Source organism: Bos taurus, chromosome 10 (genome assembly GCF_002263795.3).
Source record: "Bos taurus isolate L1 Dominette 01449 registration number 42190680 breed Hereford chromosome 10, ARS-UCD2.0, whole genome shotgun sequence".
Taxonomy (NCBI): Eukaryota; Metazoa; Chordata; class Mammalia; order Artiodactyla; family Bovidae; genus Bos; species Bos taurus.
The window spans coordinates 35,803,419-35,830,522 of NC_037337.1; the positions used below are offsets into that span (position 1 = coordinate 35,803,419).

A 27,104-nucleotide genomic window follows, 5' to 3' on the forward strand; every position below is an offset into this window, starting at 1 on the left:
TCAGTTATTGGGCATTAGGTTGTTTTCATTTTTTGGCAATTATGAAATAATGCTGCTACAAACATTCATATTACAGGATTTTGTGTGGATTTCCTTTTATTAACAAAGGGGGTTCTTTTTATTGAAGGGTAGTCGATGTACAGTACTGTAGAAGTTAAAGGTATACAATGTAGTAATCCACAATATTTAAAGGTTATACTCCGGGTGGTTCTAATGGTAAAGAACCCACCTGCCATTGCAGTAGGCATAAGAAATGTGGATTTGGTCCCTAGATCAGGAAGACCCTGCATGGCAACCACTAAAGTATTCTTGCCTGGAGAATCCAGTTGGCAGAGGAGCCTGGCTGGCCACAATCCATAGGGTCACAGAGTTGGGCACGACTGAAGTGACTTAGTGTGTGCACACACTCCATCTATAGTTATTATAAAATATCGACTATATTCCCTGTGTTGTACAATATGTCCTCGTAGCTTAGTTTGTACCTAATAGTTTGTACGTTCCTATCCCCTACCCCTATTTTGCCTCTCCCCACTAGTAATGACTAATTTGTTCTCTATATCTGTAAGTTTCTTTTTTGTTTATTCACTAGTTTGTTGTATTTCTTAGATTCCACATTTAAGTGATATTATGCAGTATTTGTCTCTTTGTCTGACTTATTTTGAGTCCCTGGTGGCTCAGAGGTTAAAGCATCTGCCTAGAATGCGGGAGACCCAGGTTCGATCCCTGGGTTGGGAAGATCCCCTGGAGAAGGAAAATGGCAACCCACTCCAGTACTCTTGCCTGGAGAATCCCATGGAGGGAGGAGCCTGGTAGGCTACAGTCCATGGGGTCGCAAAGAGTCGGACACGACTGAGCGACTTCACTTCTCACTTCTTCTGACTTATTTCACTTAACATAATCCCCTCCAAGTCCATCCATGTTGTTGCAAATGGCAAAATTTCATTCTTTTCTGTGACTGAATAGTATTCTACTATATATGTATACCACATCTTGTTTTTCCATTCATCTGTTGGTGACAATTAGGTTGCTTCCATATCTTGGCAGTTGTAAATAATGCTGCTCTGAACACTGGGGTGCATGTGTCTTCATATTAGTGTTTTTGTTTTTTTCAGATACATACCCAGGAATGGAATTGCTGGGTCATATGGTAGTTCTATTTTTAGTTTTTTGAGAAACCTCCATGCTCTTTTCCACATTGGCTGTAGCAGTTTACATTCCCACTAACACTGTACAAGGATTCTCCACATCCTCGACAACGTTTGTGATTTGTGTTCTTTCTGATGATGGTCATTCTGACAGGTGTGAGGTGATACCTCGTTGTGGTTTTGACTTGCATTTCCCTGAAGATTACTGATGTCAAGCATCTTTTCATGTGCCTTTTAGCTATCTGCCTTTCCTCTTTGGAAAAAGTCTGTTAAGGTCTTCTCTCCATTTTTAAATCAGGTTTCTCTTTTCCCTTTTAACTTGACAGTGTCTTTTTATTAAAAGTGGTTCTTATACACAGCAACGAGTTGGATGTTGTGTTTTTCTCAACTCTCACAATGTTTTTTATGTGGTTTATTTAGAACATTTTGATGGAATTACCAACTTTGTGGGATTTAGATATGTTATTTTAATATTTGTTTTCAGTTTCTCTGTCTTTTGTTCCTTTGTTGCCCCTTTACTGTCTTCTTTTGGATTGTTGTTTTTTGGGTTTTTTTTAGTATTTCACTTTATTGACTGTTATTTTTTTAGTGGTTCCTCTAGGGTATATAATACATATACCTAACCTTTCACAGTCTACTTAGAGTTAATATTTTACCACTTCAAGTAAAATAATAGAAGCTTTATAATCATATAGGTTCTATATCTTCCCTACTTTCTTGATATACTGGTGTTAAGTATTACGTTTACATACATTGAGAATCTCATCAGACAATGTTATAATTTTTGCTTTCAAAAGCCATATGTATTTTAAAGAACTTAGGAGAAAAATAGTCTGTTATATTTACCATTTTTGTTCTCCTTATTCCTGAAGTTCCAGGTTTTCCTCTGATATCATTTCCTGTCAGACAAAAGAAGTTTTTTCCTAGTCATTCATTTAGAGTGAATCTTTTCCAATAAATTCTCTTAGTTTTTCTTCATCTGAGAATGTCTCTCCCCGCCCCCCCCCCCTCCAGCCTTACAGCATGCAGAATCTTGATTTCCTAACAAGGGATCAAACCCGTGCCTCCTGTTTTGGAAGCGTGGTATTTTAACAACTGGACCCCCAGGGAATCCCCTGAGAGTGTCTTTATTCATCTTTATTTCTGAAGGATATTTTCATTGGATGTAGAATTTTGGTCCAACAATTCTTGTAGCATGTTTCTGTCTTCTAGACTCTCTGATATCTGATGGGACATCTATAGTCGTTTGAATGGTTCTTCCCCCTTTTTGTAATGAGTTGATTTTCTCTAAGTTTTTTTTTTCTTTAACATTGCTTTTCAGCAATTTGATCATGATGTATCTGGGTATGATTGCCTTTATATTTAATCCATTTGGGGTTTACTGGGCTTTTTGAATTTGTAAAGACATGCCTTTCACAAAATTTGAAAAGTTTTCAGCCATTATTTTTAAAATACTTTTCTATACCTTTTTTTCTGGAACTTCAGTTCCACATATATTAGACTCTCTGATACTGTCCCGCAGGTCCATGAAGCTCTGTTCATTTAAAACAAAATTTTAACTTAATTCTTTCTATTCTTTAGGGTGGGCAATTTTTATTGATTTGTCTTCAGGTTCATTTACTCTTTTTTTCAGTCTTTTCCATTCTGATATTGAGTATATCCAGTAAATTGTTTACTTCAGATATTGTGTTTTTCAGGTCTAAAATTTCCATTTGATTCTTTTTCATAGTTTCTGTGTGTCAGTTGAGAATTTCTGTCTTTCCATTCATTTAAAATATTTTTACCTTTATATTATGGAGCATCATTGAGTTAGCTGCTTTAAAATCTGTCTGAAAACTCAACACCTGGGTCATTTGATGTTTTTTTTTTTTTTTTTTATTAATTAGTTTATTTTAATTGGAGGATAATTACTTTACAATATTGTGATTTTTTTAAATATTATTCTTTAAACTATATATAAAATTTCTACATAAATACCAATCATGGTTGTGCTGTGATTTCTATATTTATATTTTTGGTCACTGTGCTGTAATGTGCTTCGTCACTCAGTTGTGTCCAACTCTTTGCAACCCCACAGACTGTAACCCTCCAGACTCTTCTGTCCTTGGGGATTTTCCAGGCAAGAATACTGAGGTGGGTTTTTATGCCCTTCTCCAGGGGATCTTCCCAACCCAGGAATCGAACCCAGTTCTCCCACATTGCAGGCAGATTCTTTACTGTCTGAGCCACCAGGAAGCTGTCATTTGATTTGTATTTCTGTTTTTCCTTTGAGAATTGGTCACATTTTCCTAGTTCTTTATATGTCAGGTGATTTTGGATTATATACTAGACATGTATACTGGTATTATTAGACTCTAGGTCCTGTTAGTTAATGTTGATGCTTTTGTCTTATTAGGTAACCAGCCTTCAGATATAATTTCTTTTTCAACTTATGTGAGTAGTGGTTCTAATGTCAGTTCAATTTTCAGAGACCTTTAGGTGTATCCCATTTGTCTGTTACTCCAGGGTTAGTCTAGTGCTTGGACAGTGGTTTATATTATAGTTCAGTTCTCAAAGCCTTTTCTGTGCTGCTTTGGGTCTGCTTTGTGTATGCATAGCTCAAGGGTGGCCCAGGGCTTGTGCCAATTCATGTACAGAATCAGGTGATTCTCTTCTTTAGCTCATCCCCTCCAGTATTTCTCCCATACTCATTGGCCCTCACAGTCCACTTTTTCCTTTCCTCTGGAAAAAAAGATGAGATTTCTTTAGGAGTTTTAGCTTCCTGCACTGCTAATGTAACAATTCAAAACCAAATGGAAAAGAGAAGGGGGGAAAAAAAAAACAGGAAACAGCCTTGAGTGGGTTGTTTCTTTGACTCCTCTCCACAGTCTACTTGCTTTTGTTTACTTTTTAGAGACCTCGGTTGCTTTTTTTGTATTTTGTCTGGAGTTTTTAATTCTTTTTTTTTTTTTTTTTAAGTTTTTTTTTTAGAGTTTTTAATTCTAATCGGTGAGAAAGAGAGAAGCTAATATGGGCTTATTGCATCTTGGCCAGCATTTGCAGTTTATTCAATTTCTTTACCCTTTTGATAATACTTAATACTTTGGCAACTGCACAGAAGTTTAGTCTTCAAACTTCTACCAGTTTTACTAAAATGTCATGTTTAATGCAACTTCATTCATCTGATTCAGGGAAAATGTTGGGGTAGGGAATCCGATGGGGATTCTATGTAGCAAGAGAGACAAGAAAATAGATGTGTCAAGATGTTAACAATTAGTTAATCTAAGTAAAGAATATATGGGTGCTCACTCTTTCAACTATTTTGTGAGTTTAAAAAGTCATAATAAAAAGTTGATGGGAAACTCTGATCTTAATATATTCTATAATCTTAATCTAAGACACTGATCTAATCCCGAGGTCAACCTGCTGGTGCTCTTCAGAGTATTTTTGATTGGTCGAATTTGGACATACAAATTTGGACCTTCTCTGATTTCAAGGTGGCTTTCTTTGTTTCTGAGAGAATAAACACTTTCTTTTGGCTATTTTTATATATTTCTTCCCTTACATCCCACTCTTTTCCCCTGTTTAGCAAATTAGGAAATTGAATTTGGACAGTAGTGTTCATCTCACCAACTGTTAATGGTCCCTTCTCTTATTTTAGACAATTCCAAGCTCGAGTGTCTCGGCAAACTCTGTTGGCACTTGAGAAAGAAGAGGAGGAGGAAGTTGTGGGATCTTCTGTACCACAGCGAAGCACACTGGCTGAACTAAAAAGCAAAGGGAAAAAGACAGCAAGAGCTCCAATCAGCCGTGTAGGGGGTGCTCTCAAGGGTAAGTTTGTTAAGTGTTATTATGGGAAGCTTTTAGTTTCGGGTGGTAGGCAAATTATGTAAGGAAATCATGTATAAATATATATATGAACATTGTCCTACTGTTCTGACTACTAGGAAGCAAAAAAGAAGTCTAAGGAGAAGCTGAGATCACAGTGTACAGTAACACTAAAACATGTCAGCATTTTGTGTCATTAATTAAGAAACACCTACTCTGGGACTCTTATAATGCAAAGAAAGAGGGAAAGACAGACAGAAGGAAAAGAAAAAAAAATAACTTAATCTAATATTTATCTAGAGTAATAAGCAACTAGAGTTTCTGAGTTTCAGTTATTAGTTGAAAGATATGCAGTAATATAGCAAGTATTATCAAAGTAAAGCTTACATGTACCAAATTCACAAAGAATGTATTAATTTGATCTTCAGTTTTGGAGGGTGAGAAATTGGGCTCTCTTTGTATACTTAAAGATGATCAGCAATAGCTGTTTTTTAAATCTACTATTTTTTTAGGTAAATTTTAGGTTCCCAGCAAAATTGACCAGAAGATACAGAGAGCAGTAAGCTTTTATTAACCACATTTATAGCAGTTAGACACGTAGACCAGATATTTAGATCTCTTATCCCTATCCTGATATATCAACTTTGTAATACTCAGAATGTTCCTTGGAGATCTGAGAATTAGAGTACAGAGAATATAGTCCTAAAAAATATTTTATCCAGATCATGATGAAGCTTGAGTCTAATAAGCAGCCCCACTAAACAGAATACCAATAATAAGTGAGCTAACTTGGTTTTTTTTTAGATTCAGTACATTTCAGCTGAGAGAAAAATTTTACCAGAAAAATGAATATTAAGATTTCAGTTAATCCTGATAAAATTAAACAATGTTAGAATGATGACTGAAGGAAGATACAGAATTTGTTTTTTGGATATCTATATGTAAAAGATTACAGGTGAGGGAAAAGGGGAGGGTATAAGTAACAAATGCAGAATAGACTTAAAAATTAATTATTTGATGCATTAAGGTTTTTAAAAATTATTATTTAAAAAAATCTCTGATTCTATGGTAGTAGAAGTAATCTTGATTTGGGAAAGGTTCAGGTGTACCTTATTGGGCATCTAAATTGGTGAAGATTTTTAAATTTAGATTTTGAAAGTTTAATATTTTTCTCTTAGCTCCAAGCCAGAACAGAGGTCTCCAAAATCCAGTTCCTCAACAGATGCAAAGTAATACTAGAATTATTGTTTTTGATGAAAATACTGATGAGGCTTCTAGAGCAGAGCCATCTAAGCCTACAGTCCAGCCATGGATAGCACCTCCTGTGTCCAGGGGCAAAGAGAATGAGCTGCAAGCCGGCCCTTGGAACACAGGCAGGCCTTTGGAATACAGGGTAAGGACTCTAATCCAGTTTATTTGTTAACATAACAAAGTTCAAATAGAGGAGTATTTTTAGCATCTCTTTTAATTCCTCTTGAATAATTAGGCATGGTCTGCATATGGTGCATCAGAATGTAAAACCATGGTAATTTTAGTTTTCTTCTTCATCGCCAGCCTCGAGGCAATACAGCGTCTATGACAGCTGTACCCTCTATGCTTCCAAGTTTTACTCCATATGTGGAAGAGACTGCACAACAGCCAGTTATGTGAGTTTGATTTCCAGATATTTTGTGGTGGAAATTACTAAGTTTGGCAGGGGCACCTATCTAATTCCTAAAGCCTTTTCTTCTTTGTGGAAATGAAAGTAAACAAAAGTTTTATTTCCTTTATGTCTTTTTTTTTTTTTTTAGTGTGTTAGGGCTAAAAGACCACTTGTTATTCTTATTAAGGAATAAACTCAATAGGTTTATATTTAAATTGGTGTAGTCAAAGATAGTCACTGTTATTTAAGGGAGATGTTCTACCTTTATTATTAACAGTAGTGAGGAATTATTGCAGTTTTTGCTCATAACCTGCTTTTTCTTTCTGAATGTCTTTTTCTTGGCATTTCTATGAGATATAATAGATGATTAAATAATCAGGCAGTCTGAGATTCAGTCTAATATATAACATTGTGGAGTGGTAATATTAGGTCATATTTTGTGTCCCATTGCAAGAGTTTCTTCATATATAATTTGTAACCCCTCATTATATGCTAGGTATATGATGTTTGTGTAGGTTTTTTCATAAAGTCTTTTTATCAGTTGAGCAAATTGAGGACGCTTTTTAAGCATGTAGATGCTTGGACCATTAAAAGTTCTGATCCAGTGTGTCTGAGTTGAGGACCAGATACAACTAAAGAACAATCTTTAGTTGTAAAAAGATACACAAAAAAATAAAAGATATATAAGTGATTCTGATCCTGACTGAGGTATGCTCCATTTTCAAACCTGTATTACCACTCTCTACTCTTCCCCTTCAGCTGATAATGTTGAATTTTACATCATCAGTTCTCTAAATGCTGTATTTCTAATTCTTCTGGGTTCAGAACAGTGAGAAATGGGCATAAGTTAGCTTCATTTTGTACACTGGATTCTATTTAGATTTGGTTATTCACCACAGTCATAGAAAACAAATTTATGGTTACCAAAGGGCAAAGTGTTAGTGTTAGTCGCTCAGTCATGTCCGACTCTTTGCGACCCATGGACTGTAACCCACCGGGCTCCTCTGTGCATGGAATTCTCCAGGCAAGAATACTGGAGTGGGTAGCCTTTCCCTTCTCCAGGGGATCTTCCCAATTCCGGAATAGAACCCAGTTCTCCCTAATTGCAGCCGGATTCTTTACCGTCTGAGCCACTAGGGAAGCCCACCAGAGGGGAAAGGTATGGGATAAATTAGGGGATTGGGATTAACATATACACATAACTATATATAAAATAGATAACCAACAAGGACCTACTGTATAGCACAGAGAACTATATTCAATATTTTGTAATAACCTATAAGGGAAAAAAATCTGAAAAGGAATATATATATACATATAATATATAACTGAATCACTGCTGTACATGTGAAACTAACACATTATAAATCAACTATATATACTTCAATAAAAATATTACCTCCTTTGAAAAAAAGATATGTTATTCAGATTTATTTTTACCTATAAGTAATATAAGCTATTTGATGACTCTTAACTTATAGCTAATTCCTTCCTCATCCTAGTAGTACTCAGAACATAATTGTTGATGGACTATGTAAATTATTTTTAGCCTCTTAATCATTTTTGTTTTTTGGAATCCATCATATATAATCTTACAACTGACATCATCCCTGTGTTTTGTCAAAACGTAAGAAACAGCTCATTTGATCTATATGATAAATAATAATTATCTTGCTTCTTTTAGGACACCATGTAAAATTGAACCCAGTATAAACCACATTCTAAGCACAAGAAAGCCTGGAAAGGAAGAAGGAGATCTCCTGCAGAGAGTTCAAAGTCTTCAGCAAGAGTCTGAGAAGAAGGAGAAGATGATGTATTGTAAGGAGAAGATTTATGCAGGAGTGGGGGAGTTCTCCTTTGAAGAGATCCGGGCTGAGGTTTTCCGGAAGAAATTAAAAGAGCGAAGAGAAGGTATGTGTATTTATCTAGCTCAAGTTTGTAAAAATAACTTAGTTGTAGGAAGACTGGGTTGCTATTTTAAGCCTGAGGAAAGTTACTGCTGTTGTGTGTAACTTTGTGTGATGCTTCTGTGGTTTCTATGTTTCTCTATTTAAGCTGAACTTCCATTGCTGCTTTCTATGAAACCCATAAGGGAAAATTTTAAACAACTAAGTTTGTGTTCAAAAGTAAAGAAACTGCATGACCAGTTCATCTTTCCCTGCAATAGGCAGACAGAAAAGTGCTTTTTCCTAATATTTCCTAAATATTTCACTTTACTTTTGATACTGTGCCTGAAATTTCTCCCAGGGCTAATTTAGATTAACGGACTCTGTCATTTAGATGATAGTAGTATGTCCTGTTTATTAAACAATTCTTTCTGAGTTAAGGGAGGCTTATACATTGAAAACGGAGAAGGCAATGGCACCCCACTCCAGTACTTTTGCCTGGCAAATCCCATGGACAGAGGAGCCTGGTAGGCTGTAGTCCATGGGGTCGCTAAGAGTCGGACATGACTGAGCAACTTCACTTTCACTTTTCACTTTCATGCATTGGAGAAGGAAATGGCAACCCACTCCAGTGTTCTTGCCTGGAGAATCCCAGGGACGGGGCAGCCTGGTGGGCTGCTGTCTATGAGGTCGCACAGAGTCGGACACGACTGAAGTGACTTAACAGTATACGTTGAAAAACTGGAAATTTGGAAAAAGTAGGAAGTGGTTCTGATTCTAAAGCCTAGAGATGCTTGGGGGCAAAAGGTGCCCAAAGCAGGCTGAAAGTAGGGAAGTTTAGCATTTGGAATTTAAAGCATTAGAAGATGAGTGAGAATACAGAAAAGGAGGTTGGGGGTGGGAGGAGTACAAAAATAAATTTTATCCATTTAGGCATTTTGACTAGGATATACCAAGAATGAAGAAATGTTTATTATTATTTTTTTTTTTTAACACAATCATCCAGAGTAACCTGCAGCTCAGCTCACTTAAAGAGATGTGACATTCATAGAGCTAGCTGGGAAACTTAGCCGTCACTTATAATTTGTTTGAGAAAAAAAATCATTTCAGAGTTTCAGGTGTCAAGTTAGAAGCAAAGGTCTGTAAAGCAGCCTGTTAGTAAGTTTGGAATTGCCTTATTTGTTACATCAACTAGTGCCTTCCAAGACTGACAGAAGTGCTCTGGCCTCAAATAATATATGGAAAAATGGAATCTATGTGTCTAGGTAGGAGAGAGGGAATGCGTAAAAGTTAAGGAACTAGTTGTGTGAAGCTTTTTAAAAGTGGAAACCACCACAGCAAAGAAATAGGCTAGCAGAATAGCCACATATGAGCTGGGAAAGGAGCAAGGCACTTAGGTGAAACTACTGCTTCCTGAAGGGAAGGCTCTAGCGACACCAAGTATATTAAAGTAAAATAGTACATTTTATTCTCAACTAGCTAAAGAAGAAGCTGAGCTAGGGTTAGTTGGGATTTGAGTACTGAAAGAAGTATTGACCTCTGAGGATATTGTAATACTCTTTTCCTAATCTTGTCTCTGAATCTAGTTTGTACTCTTAAGAAATCCTCATGCCTATAAGAAAGTGGTTTCTTGTTATATTTAAAACTAGCTTCAAAGATTATTGCTGACATTCAACTCTCAGGTAGGGACATGAGAAATGAGGAAGCCACAGGTTGGGTCTAAAGACAAGGCTGTTATCCTTTCTTCCCATTACTACTTCTAAAGCATTTTCCCCCTTCTTCAAAAAGTTTCTTTCCAATTCATGTCTTCCAGTTTTTTTCCTACCCATCAAACCTCCTTAGTATTCTACATACCTGCCTCATTTCTTATTTCTACCCCTACACCATCCACTCTATTGTATTCACCTGGCAAAACCTCAACCCTAGTTAAATCCAGCTATCTCCTCACACTCTGTACCTGCATCCAAGTATAATAGTTTAAATGTAGCTGGAGAAAAATGCAACTATGAATTGGTCTCATTTTAAATCCTTTTTATTTTTTATTTTAGCTATGCTGGATCTTCGTTGCTGTGCGTGGGCTTTCTCTAGTTGTGTTGCACCAGCTTCTCATTGTGGTGGCTTCTCTTGTTGCAGAGCGTTAGCTCTAGGGCACATGAGCTTTGCTGGACCAGGGATCGAACTTGTGTCCCCTGCATTGGCAGGCGGATTCTTAACCACTGGACCACCTAGGAATTCCTCATTTTAAATTCTTGACCACGACATTTACCAGTGCCTAACAATCTTACTAGTTATCTGATAGGTGAATTTCTTCTTTCTGCTAAACAACTAATTTAATTTTCTTTCATTTTCAAATATACATCCCTGTACCTCCTGACCTATCTCCTTTGTAACCTCACTGAGAAAATAGAAGGAATGTGATGGTAACTCCATTTTCTTCCACCAAATCTGCCATCTCTGCTATCTATACACTCATTCTTTTTGTTAAAATTTAGCATTTCTCTGTTCCTATCAAAGGAATGGTCCTTATTTCTTCCCCCTCTAGCATTTTCCCTTTTTACTAAACCATTCTTAGTAATTTAGGCAAATATAATGTCTCCATTTTTTAAAAAGAAAGAAAATCTTCATTATCCTTATTCATCTCCAACTACAACCCCATTTTTATACTCCCTTTCACAGCAAGATTTGGGGGCAATTGTAATCTTTTGCTGCCTACTATTTCCTCAACTGAAAAAGCTGGCTTAAAACTCAACATTAAAAAACAAAGATACGTCATCTGGTTCCATCACTTCATGTCAAATAGATGGGGGAAAAGTGAAAACGGTGGCAGATTTTATTTTCTTGAGCTCAAAAATCACTGCAGATTGCTGCCACAAAATTAAAAGATGTTTGCTCCTTGGAAGAAAAGCTATGACAAACCTAGACAACGTATTAAAAAGCAGAGACATTACTTTGCCAACAATGGTCCATATAGTCAAAATTATGGTTTTTCCGGTAGTCATCTACAGAAGTGAATTGAACCATACAGAAACCTGAGTACCAAAGAATTGATCCTTTCGAACTGTGGTATTGGAGAAGACTCTTGAGAGTCCCTTGGACAGCAAGAAGATCAAACCAGTCCATCCTAAAGGAAATCAACTCTGAATATTCATTGGAAGGACTGATACTGAAGCTCTAATCTTTGGCCACCTGACGTGAGGAGTCAACTCTTTGGAAAGACCCTGATGCTTGTAAAGATTGAGGGCAGGAGGAGAACGGGGTGACAGAGGATGAAATGGTTGGATAACATCATCAACTCAGTGGACATGAGTTTGAGCAAACTTGGGAAGATAGTGAAGGACAGGGAAGCCTGGCATGCTGCAACCCATGAGGTCGCCAGGAGTCAGACATGACTTACCTATTGAACATTTCCTCAAGCATCATTTCTATTCCATTGATCACAGTGACCAGAAACCTCCTTTTTGCCGAATCCAATGGCTGTTTCTGAGTCCTGATCTTTATTGACTTCTTGGCTTCATTGAGTACAGTTGATGAAATGCTTTATGAAATGCTTGTCTTTGGCTTCTTCCTTGATGGTGTATTCTTGCTCCATTTCCTTTACTGTTCTCATCCAGGACCTCTTCCTGAGGCCCAGGAGAGTTCTGAAATATCCCAATTATCTCTTCTTTCCACAGCCATCTTTAAGTAATGGATTAAATACTGTTTACAAGCTATCAACTCTCAAATTCATATCCCCATCCCTGACATTTCACCTGATCCCCAGACTGATATTTAGTTGCCTGCATTTATTGGCTGTCCTAATAGGCATCTTTTAAAATTTATATGTATTTGGCTGTGCTGGGTCTTAGTTGCAGCACACAGCATCTTCAATCTTCATTGAGCATTATGGGGGTTTTTAGTTGAGGCATATGGAATCTAGTTCCCTGACCAAGGATTGAACTCAGGCCCCCTGCATTGGGAGTTCAGAGTCTTAGCCACTGGACCACCAGGGAAATCCCTCCAATAGACATTTTAAGCTCTACATAACCAAAAACAGTTGCTGATTTATATCACAAACCACACCCCAATATACAAATGTACCACAGGCTTCCCTATTTCAACAAAAGGCATCACCATGCACCAAGTTGGTTCAGTTCAGTTCAGTTCAGTCGCTCAGTCGTGTCCGACTCTTTGCAACCCCATGAAATGCAGCATGCCAGGCCTTCCTGTCCATCACCAACTCCCGGAGTCCACCCAAACCCATGTCCATTGAGTCGGCAATGCCATCCAACCATCTCATCCTCTGTCATCCCCTTCTCCTCCTGCCCTCAATCTTTCCCAGCATCGGGGTCTTTTCCAATGAGTCAGCTCTTCGCATCAGGTGGCCAAAGTATTGGAGTTTTAGCTTCAACATCAATCCTTCCAATGAACACCCAGGAATGATCTCCTTTAGGATAGACTGGTTGGATCTCCTTGCAGTCCAAGGGACTCTCAAGAATCTTCTCCAACACCACAGTTCAAAAGCATCAATTCTTTGGTGCTCAGCTTTCTTTATAGTCCAACTGTCACATCCATACATGACCACTGGAAAAACCATAGCCTTGACTAGACGGACCTTTGTGGACAAAGTAATGTCTGCTTTTTAATATGCTGTCTAGGTTGGTCGTAACTTTCCTTCCAAGGAGTAAGCATCTTTTAATTTCATGGCTGCAATCACCATCTGCAGTGATTTTGGAGCCCAGAAAAATAAAGTCAGCCACTGTTCCCACTGTTTCCCCATCTATTTGCCATGAAGTGATGGGACTGGATTCCATAATCTTCGTTTTCTGAATGTTGAGCTTTAAGCCAACTTTTTCACTCTCCTCTTTCACTTTCATCAAGAGGTTCTTTAGTTCTTCACTTTCTGCCATAAGCGTGGTGTCATCATCATATCTGTGGTTATTGATATCTCTCCCGGCAATCTTGATTCCAGCTTGTGCTTCCTCCAGCCCAGCGTTTCTCATGCTGTACTCTGCATATAAGTTAAATAAGCAGGGTGACAATATACAGCCTTGACGTACTCCTTTTCCTATTTGGAACCAGTCTGTTGTTCCATGTCCAGTTCTAACTGTTGCTTCCTGACCTGTATACAGGTTTCTCAGGAGCCAGGTAAGGTGGTCTGGTATTCCCATTTCTTTCAGAATTTTCCACAATTTATTGTGATCCACACAATCAAAGGCTTTGGCATAGTCAATAAAGCAGAAATAGATGCTTTTCTGGAACTCTCTTGCTTTTTCCATGATCCAGCGGATGTTGGCAATTTGATCTCTGGTTTCTCTGCCTTTTCTAAAACCAGCTTGAACATGTAGAAGTTCACGGTTCACATATTGCTGAAGCCTGGCTTGGAGAATTTAAGCATTACTTTACTAGCGTGTGAGATGAGTGCAATTGTGCGGTAGTTTGAGCATTCTTTGGCATTGCCTTTCTTTGGGATTGGAATGAAAACTGACCTTTTCCAGTCCTGTGGCCACTGCTGAGTTTTCTAAATTTGCTGGCATATTGAATGCAGCACTTTCATAGCGTCATCTTTCAGGATTTGAAAGAGCTCAACTGGAATTCCATCACCTCCACTAGCTTTGTTCGTAGTGATGCTTCCTAAGGCCCACTTGACTTCACATTCCAGGATGTCTGGCTCTAGGTGAGTGATCACACCATCATGGTTATCTTGGTCATGAAGATCTTTTTTGTACATTTCTTCTGTGTATTCTTGCTACCTCTTCTTAATATCTTCTGCTCCCCCAAAAAAACTCTGAAAGGCATCTTTTATCCCTCTTTCCGTACCATTCCCCCACATCTAACGAATAAACCAACTTTGCCACCAAAAAGTTTCATACATCTTTCATTTATCACCAGTCCCATTATTACCTCAGTCCAAACCACAGTCTTTTAGCTGGACTACTACAGTTAAGACTTTCTGCCCTCTTTCTGGCCTTCCCAAAATTCATTGTGTTCACAGCACATTATCATTTTTGGAAAATCAGGTCATGTCCCTCCTTTATTTAAAATTCTCCCGTGTTGTTTCATTGTCTTAGAATGCAGTACAAACTCTTATAAACCCTACATGATTTGGCCCTTGCCTAACTTTCCAATCTCATCTTTTACTTTGCTCCCTATTTCTATGCTACAATCATGTTGGTGTTCTTTTGAGTCCTTGTACCAGTGATCTTGTTCCTCCATTAGGGCCTTTATGCCATCTAGTCCCTTGCTCTAGAAACTTTCCTCAGATCTTTATATGACCAGCCTCTTGTTATCCAGGTTACAGCTTCATAATGTAACTGACTTAGATGATCTCCCCTGATCACTGGTTTAGTAGCTCCTGACCTCCATTCCCCTACCCAATAACACATTTTCACATCACCTAATTTTTATTTTTAGCACTGATTATCTTGTTAATTTCTGTGTGTTTGTCTCTGCCAAATTGAACATTAGCATCACATGACCAAGGACTTTGTATTATGTGCCACTAAAACCTAAATACTTTGTTGTGCTTGGCATGTAATAGATTTCTATTTCTTATTGACTGAATAAATAATAGAGACCGAGACCTCAAGTTGAGGACTTTGCTCCATTTGTGTCATTCTTATCTGTAATATTGACTGTCCCAAAGACAATCTTTGACAGGATAAATTGCTATGAGGAGTAATGCCTCAGCCAACTTTACTGTTTCTAGCTGAGCTACTGACCAGTGCAGAGAAAAGAGCAGAAATGCAGAAACAGATTGAAGAGATGGAGAAGAAGCTAAAAGAAATCCAAACTACTCAGCAAGAAAGAGCGAATGAACAGGTCATTTTCTCTTTTCAGTACATAACAACTAATGCTTATTGAAACAAATTTAAAAATATGAAAATATAGAAGGTAAAAGTCCTGCCAGTGCCCACTCAGTTTTTGGTAGTTTCTTAGCTACTAGTATCAGCAAAGTTGAGCAGAAAAGTAATTTTAACAGGTGACTTCAAATGGAATTTGTGGCATATAAGTGATATAATTTATTGACATCTTAGTTATACTCTAAATCACTATTCTGTTACTTCTGACTTTAGTTTTTTATTCTAGTTATGTTCAATTAAAATGAGATTAGCTAAAGAAATTTAGTGTGTATTTGCTTGCCACTACTTAGTTAAGTACAGCAGTATCAGTTTATACTGGTAACATAAATTTAAGAACTTCTGTGGGACAGACATTCTATATGGTTAGTAAATATCTTGGGAAAGGGTATAGTAAAGCTAATTTTGGCACTAAAACTTGAAAATAGGTAGCATTTTCTAGATAAGAGGGACATACTAATTTTGTTTATTTAATGCAAATAGCAAGAAGAAAAGATGCCTACAAAGGAGACAGCTGAACTGCCAATTGCTTCAGAGTCTCAGGAAATATCAGGAATGGCTCTGTCCAATTTTGTTTGCCCAGTAAACTCTTGTGCCAGGTAGGACCACATTGGTGGAAGAAATGATACTTATAGGAAGGAGGGCATTTAGAACCAGCCTTTGACTCTCTAGACTTGAAGTCTCCTTAACTTTTATAGTATTGAGACATGATTTTTGCAACTCTTTGTCACAACGTCAGCTTTGATACTAACGAAGGAGATCTAGGTGCTGGCTTTTTTCCATTAAAAAAAAATAACGTATTTCTTATAATAACAACCAAATAATTTTTTAAATGGTAAAACCACTCATTTCTACCACTAAAAGATGACTAGTATTAACATTGCTTTATTTCTTCTTTATGTGTTGTTTTGGATTTGTTTATAAAAATGAAGGTTTATCATTTTGTAATCTGCTTATATTGTTAATGTAACTTGATGTCTGCTATCAAATATATTTCTGTAACAATTCTAATGACTGAAGGTTCTATCTTAAAGAATTTGGTTTAATGGTACTAGAATATTTTCTTTATCTTAGAATGAAGATTGTATTTAATTTTTTAAAAAGTCTCTTGGACTTCTGAAAATTAAATAATTTGTTCCGTGGGTAGTAAGCCACACGTTTAAAATCGAGTTTCTTCACAGGGAAACATCACTTGCAGAAAACGTTTGGCAAGAACAACCTCATTCTAAAAGTGAGTTGTATTTGACAATCTCATGAAGACCTTACTGGTAACAAATGCATTATGTAACAAGTATAAATAATTTTATTGATTGTAGTAAAAGGAGGTGAAAGAAAGCAAAGAGAGGGACTCAGGTTTGTAATCTTTGAATCATGGAGTTCAATTTATTAGCATATAATTCAAGATAGGATAGACATTTGAAAGAATATTTTTGTAAAATAACTCATTGCTTAAAAATATTTGATTTTAAATGTAATTTAAATTTATACTAACTATAAAGTAATATTTCACTTTAGTTAGTGCACTCTAGCTAATGGCACCCCACTCCAGTACTCTTGCCTGGAAAATCCCATGGACGGAGGAGCCTGGTGGGCTGCAGTCCATGGGGTCGCTAAGAGTCGAACATGACTGAGTGACTTCACTTTCACTTTTCACTTTCACGCATTGGAGAAGGAAATGGCAACCCACTCCAGTCTTCTTGCCTGGAGAATCCCAGGGACGGGGGAGCCTGGTGGGCTGCCATCTATGGGGTCTCATAGAGTTGGACACAACTGAAGCGACTTAGCAGCAGCAGCTAAGCATAGCAGTAGCACCCAGGAGCCAAGACTGGAAAGTGGTTTTTTGATAGGAAGAGGGGGGAGAAGCTTAAAATTAAAGCTATTTTATATTTAAATTTGGTCTTTTCAGAAACATGTTAAAAGTGGTAGAAACATGAATATCCACCTAGTAGTTTAAAAAGTTCAGTAGAATCTGATTAAATGTTTAAGTCTAACCATCAGTTTATAGGAAATGCAAGGCATAGAAGAACATTTGAAACAAAAATATAATTGGCCAAAAATCCAGCATTATGGGGTGTACAACCCAGTTTCTAAAACAAAAAATTAATAGCAAAAACAAAAACCCTATAAAATAAAAGCAATTAAAGAGACAGTTTCAACTGGTCACAGTGTTTGAATCTACTTTGCATTCCTAATTCAAACTTTCTAAAAAGTTTTGATAAAATGTGATACTTCTGATTGTATGGGTGAATTCAGAAATGGTTAATTCTGTAGATATGATCATGTTTTGAGATTATGTTTTTTAAAAAGACGCTATTTCTAAGAAATGTGTACTGAAATATTTACATATGCAATGATATGGTGTTTTGTATTTGCTTCAAAAATAATTCAGAGTTGGGTTAGATTTGGGGAGCAGTGATGGGGAATAAAGATGAAACAAGATCATCCATGTTTAGATCATTGTTATTAAGTGATCTTTACTTTTGTATTTTGGAAATTATTTATTATAAAAGATAAAATTGTTTTTCTGCTTTCAGACAGCAAAAATGTTAATTGACCTAATTGTCTTGAAGAGTAGGGCATTTACTCTAAAGAGTGTAAATTTAGTCTCTCTTTCTATAGGTTCCAGTGTACCTTTCTCCATTTTTGATGAATCTCTTCTTTCAGAAAAAAAGCCTGTCAGGTTTGAGGGTTTTTTTTAATTTATTTTGTTTCAACAATTAAAAGTTTTCTATTATTATATATAAGGGTGAAATAGGAGGTTACTGTTATCTGTGTTAAGAGAAAAATTGCTAAATGGGATGTCTTTTTCTAGTCCTTCTGCAGCTCCCTCACGTGTTTTAGCCCAACGAAGACCTCTTGCAATTCTCAAAACTTCAGAAAGCATCACCTCAAATGAGGATGTATCTCCAGATGTTTGTGTAAGAAATAGTATCCCTAAGTTTATATAAATGGGCTAGTGTATAGTTTCATTCATTTCTCACAGAAGTTTAGAGTTAAAGTAAAAATCATTGGCTTGAAATAAGCACATGAAAAGATGCTCAACACTGTTATCAGAGAATGCAAATCAAAATCATGGTGAAATACTATACACATGCACTTGGATGGCTATAATCAAAAAGACAAAATAACAGCTGTTGGTGAGGATGTTAAGTAACTAGAACCCTCATACGTTGCTGATGAGGATGTACAGTGGTACAACCTGTTTGGAAAACAATCTGTCAATTCCTCAAAATGTTGACAATAGGGTTACCATATGGTCCAGCAGTTCCCTCCTAGGTAAATATATCCCAAAGAATTTTTTAATTTAATTAATTTTTAATTGAAGGATAACTAAAAGAATTTAAAACATATCATCACACAAAAACTACATAAATGTTCATAGCAGCATTGTTCGTAAGAGCCAATAACAGGAAACAACCAAACATTCATCACCTGATGCTTGGATAAACAAAATGTGTATCTGTAAAGTGGAATAGTGTTCAGCCATAAGAAGGAATGGAATATTGACATATCCTACAACATGGGTGAATCTTTAAAACACTGCTAAAATGAAAGCACGTCTAAAAGAACACATACTGTATTATTCTGTTTATGTGAAATAAACAGAAGTCTTTCATAAAGGCAGAAAATAGATTAGGATTTCCAGGGGATTAGGGAGAGAGTGGATTGGAAAGTGACCACAAATTGATATAGTGTTTCTTTTTAAGGTGATGAAAGTGTTCTGAAGTTAGATAGTGGTGATGGTTGCAAGTGAGATAGTGGTGAAGGTTGCAAAGCCTTATGAATGTGTGATACTAAAAACCACTGAAATGCACATTATAAAAGAGTGTATTTTTTGGTATGTTAATTATATCTCAATTTTTTTAAGTAGGGAAAGATCACTGTCTTCAAAGCCCAGGATCTTTTTTCTTTATAAAAAAAATTTTGTAGCAATGAAAGTTATGTGAACCAACCTTTTTTTTTTTTGTAGTAATGTTCTGTTTTAACCACTGTGAACTAGTGACCCTGCACACATTCAAGTCAAAGTAAATAAACTTTATCAATGACATTTTATTGAAGGTTTAAACCAGCATCTGGAAACTTGTCTTAATATTTAAAGAGAACTGAGTATGTTTAATCTGAAGCTTATAAGGGGAGACATGATCAGTATCTATAATGATTTAAAACAGTGTTAAATCAGTGTATTCCAATGAATCAAACATGTTTTTCTTTTTGTTTACCCATTTATTGAGGTATATCTTATATCCATGGACCTCCCTCAGTAGCTCAGTTGGTATAAAGAATCAGCCTGCAATGCAGGAGACTCAGGTTTGATCCCTAGGTTGGGAAGATCCCCTGGAGAAGGAAATGGCAACTCACTCCAGTATGCTTGCCTGGAGAATCCCATGGACAGAGGAGCCTGGCAGGCTACAGTCCATGGGGTCACAAGAGTTGGACACGACTTAGCAACTAAAGAGAGAGAGAGAGCTCTTATATAGATACATTGCACAAATATTAATTGTACAGCTAGGTAAAATTTTAAATATGTGAATATCCATGTAGTCTTCACATATATCAAGATACAGAAAATTTGCAGCAACCCAGAAGAACCTCAGGAGCCATGTATGACTGAAGGTGCTGAGGCCCCATTCCAACTATACTGAATTGGAATTTCCAGAGATAAAATCCAAGTATGTATTTTTGTCTGTTTTAAATACTTGCCCAGGTAATTCTAATGTAGATAATAAAGATGATGATGTAGAAGAGTAATTTTTACATACTGGATTCTGGAGAATACCACCAGAGAATAGGCTGGATTTGGAGGTAGTCGTTCTAGGTTCAGATGCTCAAGGATGGACTAAATTATTAAGAGGATATCTTAGGTTTTTTTGTCTTAAACCTTTTACTTGAATTTTGTTAATAGGTACCTACCAGCATTTTTTTCCCTAAAAAAAAAATCATATTTAAAGTGTCTAAACTAATAGGGCCATAAATAGTATTTGCATAAAATGTATCCATAGACTACAGACATCTATTTTACTCTAATCTTAACGATTCTTCAGTTTCATCTATTGTTTCTTCTAGATGTATCTCTCATCACCTCTACTTAATTATGTTGAACCAGAAATTCGGAGTATATGTCATATTGGTAATGATCTAGAAAATTAATATCTAGTATCTATGAGGGTTAAATGAAATAGGCACTTTTGTGTACTTCAGGTAAATGTATAAAGTGGTACAATATTTCTGAGGGAAGTTGGGCAGTATGAATAAATACCCTTAATGTCCCATTACCTTTTTGACCTGGTAGTTCTATTTTTATGAATTATTCCTAAGAAAACTAACATATTCCTAAAGATTTAAATCTATAAGAATATTTAAAATAGTTTCATGATAGTAAAATACGGGGAATAGCCTAAAACAGTTGGTCAACTTCTGATAGACCCACAGTGTTACCAACATGTTTTTAAAGAATTTTTAATAGCACAGAAAATAAACTAAAAAATATAATGATAATGAATAATATGGACTAGCATATATGCTGTAATTTCACTTGTTTTAAAACCTCTTTTTAAAATGCATAAAATATGCATGTATCCTACCAGATGTATATGGTCATAGCAGTTGTCTCTGGATAGTGGAAACTGGGGACTTCCCAGGTGGCACGAGCGGTAAAGAACCTGTCTGCCAATTCAGGAGATACAAGAGATGCAGGTTTGATCCCTGGGTCCAGAAGACCCCCTGGAAGAGGGCATGGCAACCCACTCCAGTATTCTTGCCTGGTAAATCCCATGGACAGAGAAGCCTGGTGGGCTACAGTTCATAGGGTTGCAAAGAGTCAACACAACTGAAGTGGCTTAGCATGCACATACCAATAGTAACTGGGGTGGAGAAATAGGAGGATCAAGTGTGGGAGGGAGACTTTTTTACTACAGATTCTTTTAAAATAGTTGACTTTTTAAAACTATATACTTGTATTACTTTTAAAGACAAAGGCATATTTTAAGTGTTTTCCATTATTTTATATTTTTTCCCCCATATCTTCTATCATCCTGAATTGTTGTTTAGTCGCTAATTCATGTCTGACTGTTTGTGACTCCATGGACTGTAGCCCACCAGGCGCCTCTGTCCATGAGATTTTCCTGGCAAGAACACTGGAGTGGGTTGCCATTTCTTTTTCCAGGGGATCTTTCTGGCCCAGGGATTGAACCAATATTTCCTGCATTGGCAGGCAGATTCCTTACCATTGAGCCACCAGGGAAGCCCATGATCATGAGTTACCTTTTAGAAATAAAATAAAAATTGTCATAGAATAAGACCTAAAAGCTAGGAGGATAGTTGATTACCAGAGGGTATTCTAGGCCAAAGCCAGAAGAAAAATGGTATTGGTTCTTTGGTTCCTAGGTGAAATTGATTGAGGAGAAAACATTGTCCAGTATTTTTCTTTGTGTGGAGAATCTTCAGTGTATTTTTGATGAAATATAGTTTGCTGTTTTCATAATACAGAACCTTTTTCCTCAGATGTAAAGATGTACTTTTAAAAATTGTCTTTCTCTAGAGATTCTGTGTTAAAAATCACTTATCTAACGCCTCTTTCAGTAAAAAATATAGGCCATTCATATGCTCATTGACATGTTTCAGCTAAATTTTATGTGGTTTTTATTTCAGGATGAATTTACAGGAATTGAGCCCTTGAGTGAGGATGCTATTATCACAGGTTTCAGGAATGTAACTATTTGTCCTAACCCAGAAGACACTTGTGACTTCGCTAGAGCAGCTCGTTTTGCATCCACTCCTTTTCATGAAATAATATCCTTGAAGGATCTCCCTTCTGATCCTGAGAGACTGTTGCAGGAAGAGGATCTAGATATGAAGACCTCTGAGGACCAGCAAACTGCTTGTGGCACTATCTACAATCCACCTCTCAGCATCAAGAAGCTGAGGTAAGTGGTGATTATAGGTTGCACAAACCAAATTGTTTGAGAGCTCTTATTCTGTGTATGCCTGTCAATTATAGCCATCAATTATCAAGCTTTTACTACCTGCCAAGTATTGTGCTAAGTGCTTTACATGACAATTAAGCTCCTTCAGATAAAATGTTAATGGGATTTAGTAATTTATTTGAATATGAGAGTTAGAAGTAAATTTTTAAAAAATATTTATTTATTTATTTAGCTGCTCTAGGTCTTAGTTGCATCATGTAGGATCTTCCATCTTTGTTGCAGCATGTGGGACCTAGTTCCCTGACCAGGGATCAAACCCAGGCCCCCTACATTGGGACCATGGAATCTTAGCAACTAGACCACCAGGGAAGTCCCATGGAAGAAGTAACTTGGGGTGATTATGGTATCTTTGAGGAAACTCAGAAAGGGTCCCTGATTGGTAGAGAAGAGGCATGTATTTTTCCTTTAATATTGAATTTTAAATAATGGTAGAGTAGCTTGATGCTAATTTTAAATAGGCTGTTAGAGATATACTTTTCAAAAGTATCTTGTGATAGAGAGAAATGAATAAAGTAATAGCAGGAATGGCATCGAGAGCCAGGGACTAATAAACCTTGTGATCTATCCGTATTTAAAAGTCACCTAATTTAAACAAGTTCCAGTTTTAGGAATATTCTTTAATTTGCCAGTTTGTGCTTGTAAAGCTGTATTTTCAAACTTTGTCCCCAACAAACTTTTCTCAGTTTCTAGCACATAGTCACCTTGATTAATTTCCTGTTTTCTTTCTTGACCTTTGCTTATTGAAGAGTTAAAAAGTCCAAAGAAGAGATAAAGAGGAAGAAAACTAGTGTCTTAATCAGTTTTTCTCGGTCTAGTTTAGGATAGATGGAGAATAAGGCATTTGCTATAGATTAGGTTGTTGTTTAGTTGCTAAGTTATGTCCAACTCTCTTGTGATCCCATGGACTCTAGCCCTCCAGGTACCTCTGTCCATAGGATTTCCCCGGCAAAAATACTGGAATGGGTTGCCATTTCCTTCTCCATGATAGATTAGGTTGACAAAGCACAAATTTAATAGCTGGCGTTGCTCATCAACCATGGTAGATAAAGTTACCTAGATTCTGATTATGAATTTTTTTTTTTTTTTTTTTCAGGAAAATAATAGACTTTAAAGTGAGATTGAATAGTGGATACTTTTTTTTTTTTTACTTTTGTTTACATTTATTTTTTGCAGCATTTATTCCCAGGCCATAAGTTTTTATTTCTTTGGTTTCTTCTAGGGTATCTTCTATGCAACTTCCTCTTCTGGTTTAGGACCTATTTGTTCTTTTTCAGTGAGAATTGATCATCTCAGTGTGGCAAGGAGAGTTCATATATGGGTTGATCTGACCATGAACTCTCTTAAGTTCTGTGCCACATCTTGGGGACTTTGTTCACCTGGAATGTGCTCAGTAACTAGAGAATCTATATCTAAGCCCTTAAGTTCAGAATTACTCTCTGCATTTTTGAGCATGTGCAGTAAACATTCAGCACTCTTTTTGGGCCATTGACCCTGCATCCACTGCATCCCTGACCCACTGTTTAGCCTGTGCCCACATTACCAACTCTACCATTGTAATGACAGAATGGCACGCATTGCTTCTTAAAGGTGACATCCGTTAGATACTTGGTTGCCTTTCGGATATGCATACCCTTAATGGCCTGGGCAGTTTCACGAATGTTCTTAAAGTGAACTGGAAGATTTGAGCCTCTTGATTTACATGATTTTGTGGGGTTTTCTGGGTCAAATAAATAGCACACAATTTTTAGAGGTCACCTCGGGCCACTTATGGTTCCCAGGTGGCTCAGTGGTAAAGAATCTGCCTGCCAGTGCAAGAGACCCAAGAGACTTGGGTTTGATCCCTGGGTCAGGAAGATTACCTGGAATAGGAAATGGCAACCCACTCCAGTAGTCTTGCCTGGAAAATTCCATGGACTGAGGAGCCTGGCGGGATACAGGGGTCGCGAAGAACTGAACTTGACTGAGCATGCTACTGGAGATCAGTGGAGAAATAACTCCAGAAAGAATGAAGGGATGGAGCCAAAACAAAAAGAATACCCTGCTGTGGATGTGACTGGTGATAGAAGCAAGGTCCAATGCTGTAAAGAGCAATATTGCATAGGAACCTGGAATGTCGGGTCCATGAATCAAGGCAAATTGGAAGTGGTCAAACAAGAGATGGCAAGAGTGAATGTCGACATTCTAGGAATCAGCGAACTGAAATGGACTGGAATGGGTGAATTTAACTCAGATGACCATTACATCTACTACTGCGGGCAGGAATCCCTCAGAAGAAATGGAGTGGCCATCATGGTCAACAAAAGAGTCCAAAATGCAGTACTTGGATGCAATCTCAAAAATGACAGAATGATCTCTGTTCGTTTCCAAGGCAAACCATTCAATATCACAGTAATCCAAGTCTATGCCCCAACCAGTAACGCTGAAGAAGCTGAAGTTGAACGGTTCTATGAAGACCTACAAGACCTTTTCGAACTAACACCCAAAAAAGATGTCCTTTTCATTATAGGGGACTGGAATGCAAAAGTAGGAAGTCAAGAAACACCTGGAGTAACAGGCAAATTTGGCCTTGGAATACGGAATGAAGCAGGGCAAAGACTAATAGAGTTTTGCCAAGAAAATGCACTGGTCATAACAAACACCCTCTTCCAACAACACAAGAGAAGACTCTATACATGGACATCACCAGATGGTCAACACCGAAATCAGGTTGATTATATTCTTTGCAGCCAAAGATGGAGAAGCTCTATACAGTCAGCAAAAACAAGACCAGGAGCTGACTGTGGCTCAGACCATGAACTCCTTATTGCCAAATTCAGACTGAAATTGAAGAAAGTAGGGAAAACCACTAGACCATTCAGGTATGACCTAAGTCAAATCCCTTATGATTATACAGTGGAAGTGAGGAATAGATTTAAGGGCCTAGATCTGATAGATAGAGTGCCTGATGAACTATGGACTGAGGTTCGTGACATTGTAGAGGAGACAGGGATCAAGACCATCCCCATGGAAAAGAAATGCAAAAAAGTAAAACGGCTGTCTGGGGAAGCCTTACAAATAGCTGTGAAAAGAAGAGAAGCGAAAAGCAAAGGAGAAAAGGAAAGATATAAACATCTGAATGCAGAGTTCCAAAGACTAGCAAGAAGAGATAAGAAAGCCTTCTTCAGCGATCAATGCAAAGAAATAGAGGAAAACAACAGAATGGGAAAGACTAGGGATCTCTTCAAGAAAATCAGAGATACCAAAGGAATATTTCATGCAAAGATGGGCTCGATAATGGACAGAAATGGTATGGACCTAACAGAAGCAGAAGATATTAAGAAGAGATGGCAAGAATACACAAAAGAACTATACAAAAAAGATCTTCACGACCTAGATAATCACGATGGTGTGATCACTGACCTAGAGCCAGACATCCTGGAATGTGAAGTCCAGTGGGCCTTAGAAAGCATCACTACGAACAAAGCTAGTGGAGGTGATGGAATTCCAGTTGAGCTATTTCAAATCCTGAAAGATGATGCTGTGAAAGTGCTGCACTCAATATGCCAGCAAATTTGGAAAACTCAGCAGTGGCCACAGGACTGGAAAAGGTCAGTTTTCATTCCAATCCCAAAGAAAGGCAATGCCAAAGAATGCTCAAACTACCACACAATTGCACTCATCTCTCACTCTAGTAAAGTATGCTCAAAATTCTCCAAGCCAGGCTTCAGCAATATGTGAACCGTGAACTTCCTGATGTTCAAGCTGGTTCTAGAAAAGGCAGAGGAACCAGAGATCAAATTGCCAACATCCGCTGGATCATGGAAAAAGCAAGAGAGTTCCAGAAAAGCATCTATTTCTGCTTTATTGACTATGCCAAAGCCTTTGACTGTGTGGATCACAATAAACTGTGGAAAATTCTGAAAGAGATGGGTATACCAGACCACCTGATCTGCCTCTTGAGAAATTTGTATGCAGGTCAGGAAGCAACAGTTAGAACTGGACATGGAACAACAGACTGGTTCCAAATAGGAAAAGGAGTTCGTCAAGGCTGTATATTGTCACCCTGTTTATTTAACTTATATGCAGAGTACATCATGAGAAACGCTGGACTGGAAGAAACACAAGCTGGAATCAAGATTGCCAGGAGAAATATCAATAACCTCAGATATGCAGATGACACCACCCTTATGGCAGAAAGTGAAGAGGAACTCAAAAGCCTCTTGATGAAAGTGAAAGTGGAGAGTGAAAAAGTTGGCTTAAAGCTCAACATTCAGGAAACGAAGATCATGGCATCTGGTCCCATCACTTCATGGGAAATGGATGGGGAAACAGTGGAAACAGTGTCAGACTTTATTTTTCTGGGCTCCGAAATCACTACAGATGGTGACTGCAGCCATGAAATTAAAAGACGCTTACTCCTTGGAAGGAAAGTTATGACCAACCTAGATAGCATATTCAAAAGCAGAGACATTACTTTGCCAACAAAGGTTCGTCTAGTCAAGGCTCTGGTTTTTCCTGTGGTCATGTATGGATGTGAGAGTTGGACTGTGAAGAAGGCTGAGTGCCAAAGAATTGATGCTTTTGAACTGTGGTGTTGGAGAAGACTTTTGAGAGTCCCTTGGACTGCAAGGAGATCCAACCAGTCCATTCTGAAGATCAGCCATCTGAAGATCAGGGATTTCTTTGGAAGGAATGATGCTAAAGCTGAAACTCCAGTACTTTGGCCCCCTCACGCGAAGAGTTGACTCATTGGAAAAGACTCTGATGCTGGGAGTGATTGGGGGCAGGAGGAGAAGGGGACGACAGAGGATGAGATGGCTGGATGG

General features: G+C 37.4%; 1 protein-coding gene and 1 non-coding gene across 3 annotated transcripts in view; both read left to right on the forward strand.

Annotated features, from left to right (window-relative positions):
• Positions 1 to 27,104, forward strand: part of BUB1B (BUB1 mitotic checkpoint serine/threonine kinase B) — a 55,057-nt gene that overhangs the window by 17,219 nt on the left and 10,734 nt on the right. For both annotated transcript variants that reach the window (NM_001145173.1, XM_059890527.1), the window contains 10 exons: positions 4,786 to 4,955; positions 6,131 to 6,345; positions 6,507 to 6,598; positions 8,279 to 8,505; positions 15,166 to 15,278; positions 15,800 to 15,915; positions 16,498 to 16,547; positions 17,936 to 17,996; positions 18,129 to 18,234; positions 21,965 to 22,239. In NM_001145173.1, the coding sequence (NP_001138645.1) occupies positions 4,786 to 4,955; positions 6,131 to 6,345; positions 6,507 to 6,598; positions 8,279 to 8,505; positions 15,166 to 15,278; positions 15,800 to 15,915; positions 16,498 to 16,547; positions 17,936 to 17,996; positions 18,129 to 18,234; positions 21,965 to 22,239 (1,425 nt within the window). The remainder of the gene's footprint in view (positions 1 to 4,785; positions 4,956 to 6,130; positions 6,346 to 6,506; positions 6,599 to 8,278; positions 8,506 to 15,165; positions 15,279 to 15,799; positions 15,916 to 16,497; positions 16,548 to 17,935; positions 17,997 to 18,128; positions 18,235 to 21,964; positions 22,240 to 27,104) is intronic.
• TRNAS-AGA (transfer RNA serine (anticodon AGA)) lies at positions 664 to 735 on the forward strand. The gene has a single exon. It is a non-coding gene; the product is annotated as a tRNA-Ser (tRNA).